Genomic DNA, 7,738 nt, shown 5'->3' on the forward strand with positions numbered 1-7,738 from the left:
AGTTAAAACAGTTTGTCCCAGAAAAGTACTTAGACTCTCTTGGAAAATATGGTTTTGTTGTAATACCAAGGATTTATTTTTAGTCTATAAATGCTTGCATCCAAATAAGCACCAATCCATTTTAAGCTTGTACTACCTTTCAGTCAAATCATGCTGCCTAATGCAGGGTGGTGTTGTCATCACCACTTATGCAAGAATATACAGTGTATGACAAGCTATGAAAAGTAAATTGTCTGTGTTGGTGGTTTTTTCCTGCTGTATTTGTGTAAGGTGTGTCATTAAAGTGGTCATGTGGTAAAGGGCTGGGTCCAGAATATGTGTTCAGTATCAAAGTCCCAGCTGACTTCTTTAAGTACTTAACCCTGAAACAGAGACTCTTGCCTCTCTGTTGTGTCCATGCAAATGCTTAGGATTCTTAACTGGTTTTTTTTTGTCCCTTGAAGTTCTCTCCGAGAGACCTTCTCAGTATGCCCTGGGTTAAGCCTTGTTCTGGTAAACAGTTACATCTCAGTGAAATCCACAAGCCAGGTGGTGGTCTTTCCATCTCCTATATAAAATCATATTCAGTCATTTTTCTTGCAGGAAGGCTTTCAATTTCGATTTTGCAGAGAATATGACCGTAGGGGCTGCAGGCAGTAGTGCATGCAAATATTATAATGATGAAGCCCACTTCTCTTCCTGACCTCTTGGAGTTGTAGCTTATGCCTCATTAAGTAGTAAGATTTGTAGGATGAAAATAGTGTATCAGATGCATTTATTTTTTTCCCCGCAAAGATGCTAAAAACAAAGAGATGAGCTTTTGGATGCAAAGCCCATCTTCAGAATTAAGACAATCATGCATTTGAGGAGATGCCACCATTTACTACTTCTGTGGACTTTTGAGTCTTCCATGTTACTTTGATCGCTGTACATTTTACTTTGTGCAATTGATGGAGCAACTTCAGTTATGAAGTTTGAACAAATTCCCCATGAAATTTGGTGGACTTTGTTAGACTAATGCTTCACTGCTGGGAGAATGGCTACATCGTGTGTATGTTGTACATTCTGTACTTTCATGATCAATTTATTTTTCACAAGCTCTTTGTCTAGCATATGATAGTTAATCTTTGTCATTCCAATTTTATCTTCCTAGGCTTTTGAGTCGGTTGATAATTATGTAGCTTTTAACTATTTTCTATTTTCCTTTGAGCAGTGTTCCTCATCCTCTAACAATCATCTTTTGTTTTCCCTGCAGCAAGAAAAGAGGGTCGATATCGAGAACCACCTCCAACCCCTCCTGGTTATGTAGGAATACCTATTGCTGAGTTTGCAGAAGGTGGCTCCCATCCAACCAGGAAGCCTCCAGACTACAACATAGCACTTCAGAGGTCCAGAATGGTGGCACGGACATGTGAGACTCATGGGACAGCAACTCCACAGCAGCAGTCGCACGGCCACTCAACTGGCAGGCCCGTGAACAAACCTCAGTGGCATAAACCAAATGAGTCAGATCCACGACTTGCTCACTATCCATCTCAAGGTTTTTCCACAGAGGAGGATGGTAAATTTCTAGTTGTTAGATTTTGAGTGGGCTGCATGCAAAGCGGGTCAGTGCTTTCACATACACAGAGCAAATTGCACAAATCTTGCCGTAATTTGAACTCTATTCCATTTCAAAACTTGCTATTTGTTAATTTTTTGGAATGCAAAGCATTTAGTTCCTTCTAAATATAATTTAAAACTTGGAACATAGGTCCACCTGAATCTTGAACTGCCAAGCAGTTGGGCTTAGGCAGCTTCCCTGAAGTTTCCTATGTTCACGTTGTACAGCCCTGCCTGCCATGGTTTTCCCCATTAACCATGTATTTAATGATCAAAAAAGTATCCTGGTCTACAGGATGCTTTCCCATCCACCCTGTAGAGCACCATTGCTCAGGTTTATTTGGATAGTCGCCCACATTCTACCTGAAACTCTTTACACTGTGGGACACTGAGTCTTCTACTCCAGCTGTTGAACGTGATGAGCCCACTGCTGTCTCTCTACCTTGCTGGTCTAAATGTGTCTACAACTTTATGCTTTAGCTTAACTGTGATGTTTTTACATGGAGACCAAGTGTAGCTGGATTGCAGCATTAAGTCCTCAAAATTTAGGCAGGGTGGTGCTAAAATCACTCACTTGAATGCTTTGTTTTGCTTAACGATAGATTAACATTCTCCTTCTCCCTCTAACTGCTTAGTTACTAAGGTTTTAGGTGCAGGATGAACTTGCAGTTGAACATGATGGGAAAAAATGAAGCCTACCTTAACTGAATTGCCTCAAACTTTGAGAATTACCATGACAGAGAATTTTAATTGTTTCTACTAATGATGACTAAATTGAATATATATTTAGGGGAAAATATCAGTTGCCTTTTTGAATCTATTAGATATCTAGGAGTATTTGTTGTTCTCCTTGGGGTAAATAAGTGCATCTAGTTTAGTTAAAGTGATTGTCTTACTTTCTTCAAGATCAAAATTCCAAAGGAATATGTCTAATGAGACCTGAAATGTTCTGAAATTTAGATTGTTTTAAAGTACATATACTTACACAATGAAATGGAGAACACATGAGCACTATACACAGTTGTTATTGTATGCACAGCTTGTTTCATTCAATAGCAGTCTTGTTCTTTATGAGCTAAATTCTATTTTCCCTTATCCTATTACGTTTGCAGAAGATGAACAAGTCTCTGCTGTCTAAGACTTGGGCTTTTCTGGATCCAGAGTGAGCCACCTTAAAGGAGAGCACAAGAAGACGTCCCTAGAACAGGAGCCTTGGAACTATGATTAATGGATGGTGGACCTATTTGCCTCCTTCCCTGCCTTAAAGCAGCATGGGGCTTCTTCCTCTGCCCCTCCCCTTTCTGTCCCCTCTCCCCTTGCATGTGAAATACTGTGAAGAAATCGCCCTGGCACTTTTCAAACTGTGTTGCTTGAAATGCACAGTGCAGCAATCTCCAAGCTACCACTGTCGCTGTCTGCCACATCACACAGTATCATTCCAAATTCCAAGATCATCACATCAGGATGATTAACTCTGGCTGCACTTCCCAATGCCTGGAAGGGTTTTTTTAAATCTTCCTTTTAGATTTTAATCACAATCCTAGCACTTGGTCTCATTGGGATAATGAGATAAGTTAGTTGTCAAATTACATTTGGCCTTTAACCTACAAAGAGAAAATTGCTCTGAGATCCTTTGAGGAGGCAGTGCTTATTTGCTTGTTTACAATGCCTTTGTTACAATTTTGTATGTTTGGGTTTGGGAGATCAAATAGTGCATCTGAATAGTAATTACAGTATTATTTCACACCTGTAAGTAGGGTTGCCAGCCTGAGCTCCTGGAATAATATCACATGGCTGAGCAGGGCAGAAGGGAAGGCAGAGGTTGCAGGATTCAGCCTTTCCTTGACTACCTGGCTTTGCTCTTAATGTGCCCCACCCTGGAATCTTCACAAGTTTGTAAATGTTAGTGTTAATGGCATCCTTATCCGGGTCTGGTGTAAATGCAGAAACACAGTGCTCGCAGCTGGTCAGTGATGGAAAAGGACACAGTGTGTCTCATACCTGTGCCTTGTGGAACACAGGATGGCATGCTAAAAAAAGTGTCGCATCGTAAAAAGACAGATGGCAACCCCACCATTAAGTTATATACTTTTTTAAAAATAAACTATATAGTAGTTATATTAAAATAAAAATTAACTGGATAACACTGCAGTGAAGGCAAGTTGGGATGTCACAGGTCATGTCAGCTGTTAACACTGATCTAATAATCTCCATCTATTGACTTTGACATTAGGGGATAATTGAGCCTTTAAGTAAAAAAACATAAAAATAAATAAATAACACAGATTTGCCAGCCTTTGCAATGCAGAAATAGTCACAACTGTTAATGGCTTCATGGAACACTGCATGTGTAGAGAAGGCCAGTGTGTAGCAACCACCTGCTCACAGCTGCTATTAACCCTATAATGACTAAAATGACCCTCCCCTCTATTTTTGTGTTGTTTTTGCACAGACTCCAGAGAAGTGAAGGCTGCCAATCCGAGTAGTACTCAAATGTGAGGAACTGCTGGTCTTGGATTTTTTTTTTTTTTCCATTAAATTCAGCTGATCATATTGATCAGTAGATAAACGTAAATAGCTTCAACTTTTAAAGATCAAATTGCAGTGTTTTTTCACTGTATCAAACAAATGTCAGTGCTTTATTTAATTCTCTCTCCAGTAATCATGGCTTTTGTCTATTTGCTTATATATCACATTGTCAATTATGCATTTGTAATTTTACATGTAATATGCATTATTTGCCAGTTTTATTCTCAAGGCTATAGACCTCATGTGCATATAGAAATACAAAATCCTAGCTCTATCACAAGTTGCACAAATGTTATATAAGCATTAAGTAATTGTAGACCATAGGACTGCTAATCTCAGTTCGCTCTGTGATGTCAAGTGCAGAATGTACAATTAACTGGTGATTTCCTCATACTTTTGATACTACTTGTACCTGTATGTCTTTTAGAAAGACATTGGTGGAGTCTGTATCCTTTTGTATTTTTAATACAATAATTGTACATATTGGTTATATTTTTGTTGAAAATGGTAGAAATGTACTATGTTTATGCTTCTACATCCAGTTTGTACGAAGCTGGAAAATAAATAAATATAACATTAATGAAGTCCATATTGATTCTTATGCATTTTACATGTTCCACATACTTGAACAAATTTATGAAAAAATTTTACTTCTCTGTGTATTAATATTAAAGGGACATTGCCAAGTGATGTGGGCAAACCACTGGTGTGGAGTTTTTCTTAATATACAGTTGTGCTGCTGATAATTTTTGAAAATTTTGGTGCGTGTCCTGCTGAATGAGAATGACTGATACTGTGAGCATCCTTAGCAGAAACATTTGAGGTGCCAAAAATGGTGTGGGCTTAGGTGTATGTAGAATGCAAACAGTTTTAAAGGTAAGATTGTGTTGATTTTATATTCTGAATAGTGTAAAAGTAAGGAATATAAGTTTTAACATTTGGGTAGGGAGAAGTATGGAAGGTGATCCATTTGAGTTATTTCTGAACAAAGTATTTAAAATAATAAATATCATCCAATAGCATACCCAGTAATAAAAGCTGATTTTAATTCAATGTTAAATCTGTAGATTTTATTTTTTCCCTAGAGGCTAGATTCTTTATTTCCAGTGGTATGCAGAAGGCTGGTTTAAAATGGTACTGCTAAACCCATAAACAGCGTATCCTATTTAGCTTTGAAATGCCTGACAGGTGGCATTTCCAAATCCAAAATTAGTTCAATGCAAAGAGAAGCAACAAAATGCTGTCTGGATTTAAGTCTTCCTAACACAGCTCTAGAAATGATCCACACTTAGAATTATTAAGAAAGCTAAAAATCACTGAAAATATAGGACTTGTAAACATTGTGTTTTTATTGCTGTAATCTCTAGCACTATAAGGAAAGAAATTGTGGAGATTTAGATTTGTGTGGTGTGAGTGGAACTGCTCTCTGTGAATCTGTGGCTAATACTTGTTGGGTACATTTCAACAAGCTAAAGATTAAAATTTGGTTTTGCATTAGTAGAATAAACACACATTTTTACATGTTTTACCTGCAAGATTGTCCTCCAGTTGTTCTAAAGGTGCAGTGATAGGGAAATAATTCATCTTACCAACTTGTAGGTGTTTGCACACTTGTCAATTTTTCCTCTACGCTTGATACATTATTGAATTAGGCAGCACTCCCTATCCTGTTTATGCCTCCTTACTGTAATTAGTATTTTGAGAACACATTATGTAGAGACATCCTCGACATAGCATCTAGTACAGATAGCTTAATTCATTATAGACTGGGTGATAAATAACACATCAAACAGCAATTGATTCAATAGAACTGAAGGCCTTGGTGTGACATCTGAAAGAGGTTTGGTAGTTGTAGTATGTGTAATATGAATTTTGTACTCAGTGAGTGGATGCAGCAAGATGCAGACAAGTAAATACCAATTGCTGGGATTTAGTGTTGCATTCACCAAAATGGAAAGAAACACTGACATCTAAGGATTTTTTGTGTGTGTGTTTGAGGAAATGTCATTCAATTATCAGTTTGCTTCTATGTTTTTGGTTTTTTTACTCAAACTTACTGAGGCAGAGGCTACTCCTTTATGCATTATATTGCACACTGGAGTCAGCACAAGTCTGTAAAAGATGAAGTATTGAGGGTACTGCTTTAATGGATTCATCTTAGTCATTTGGAGAAGCATGTTTTACATCTGTAAATCTGAGACTCAAATACTTGGTCAACCTAAGGTGAGGAACAGGTTTTGTTTTAAAATAAAAAACAAAACCAAAAGCTTTCTATTTTCTTAAAGACTGGTAGGAAATGCAATAAATTTCCAGGCTGTCTCATATAGATTGTTGCATACTTAAAACCAAATCAACTCTAGAGAATTCAAGTAATGATTTAATTGCAAGTATTAATATTTATGTATTCCTTGACATAGAATGAAACATTAAAAATACTTCTGTGAATAAAGCCTATGTAGCTGCAACAACCTCTCTAACATAAAATGTACAGATACATTGTAGAAAATAGGAACATTGGTAAAATTACACTGAAAATTGACCCCCTCAGGAGACAGCAGCATGTGACATAGTTAATATAATTTTGGTCTCCTATCTCTAGATTGTGTTTTAAGTAAGATTTACAGTCCTGTCTCTAAAAATGTCATGCTTTGAGAGAAGGCTTGGAGTGAAAGTACGTTTTTTGGTGACATAAGGTGGAATCCATTACTTTCTGTTTTCAACTGAAATTGTGATAAATGAAAATTTAGAGTTTTTACTAGAATATGAAAACCTTTAAACTTCTCTTTTGTTTATATGTGGTATGTAGGAATTAGTAGCAACCATCAACAGCATAATCTTAAACAATTGTCATTTGATTTTCTTGGGATTAAATTTTTACAGTGATACTCTACACACCTACACACAGACAGCATTCTCTGTAGTGAAATGAGTCTTGGTTTTCTGTGTCAAAACTCAAGTTTGTGTTAAGTAGAAGTGCTGGCTTCTCCTTGAGTGTAGACTCGTACCTCCCTCAGCTTTTTACTCGATGGCTTGGCATGCTCGGTTTTCTCTTTTAGTTTGGAGAATTATTTTGGATTTTCTTTCTTTATTCAGTTGATCCTTAAAGGCGTAGTTTTGGCCTAAGTAGTTTAATGTTTGAGATGAAAATTGTTTTCTTTGCAGCACTGTTGCCCTTGCTGGCAATGAAATCCTTTGTGTATGTATATAAAAATATTACACATATAAAAACCCATTTTGTATGTGTGTATGTGTAGGAAAAACCCCATTGCATACTAGTGCAGCATCCACTTTTTTAGCTAGGATGTCTGCACTGGAAAAGAAGCCAGTGCAGCATTAAAGTAATTTTATTTCACTGAAACTTACACTGGAGTAGTCATGTTTAAAATGCTTTCTCAGTAACCACACAACTGTTTTGCCATGCAGTTGGTATCTTCTGATAGGGTTCCATGAAAATTTTGCCGCTTGCACCAGGGTCAGTAGGTGTGGCAGAGATAAATTGCCTAGGTGCTGCGTTCAATATGTTTTGAAGCTTTTCTCATAACTAGAGCAATATGAGTAGCTTTAAACTAGTTTTATGAAGTTTTCTGTAACAAGCAAGATGCTCTGAACTGTGCCTTTCGTAAGAGAA

At 37.2% G+C, this 7,738-nt stretch overlaps 1 protein-coding gene across 9 annotated transcripts in view; it reads left to right on the forward strand.

Annotated features, from left to right (window-relative positions):
* RAPGEF2 (Rap guanine nucleotide exchange factor 2) overlaps window positions 1-4,810 on the forward strand; it is a 182,912-nt gene extending 178,102 nt beyond the window's left edge. For all 9 annotated transcript variants that reach the window (XM_015624561.2, XM_015624558.2, XM_015624562.3 and 6 more), the window contains 2 exons: window positions 1,235-1,540; window positions 2,694-4,810. In XM_015624561.2, coding sequence (XP_015480047.1) covers window positions 1,235-1,540; window positions 2,694-2,719 — 332 coding nt within the window. In that variant the 3' untranslated portion in view covers window positions 2,720-4,810. The remainder of the gene's footprint in view (window positions 1-1,234; window positions 1,541-2,693) is intronic.
* The last annotated feature ends 2,928 nt before the right edge of the window (window positions 4,811-7,738 follow it).

This window comes from Parus major, chromosome 4 (genome assembly GCF_001522545.3).
Source record: "Parus major isolate Abel chromosome 4, Parus_major1.1, whole genome shotgun sequence".
NCBI classification, from domain to species: domain Eukaryota; kingdom Metazoa; phylum Chordata; class Aves; order Passeriformes; family Paridae; genus Parus; species Parus major.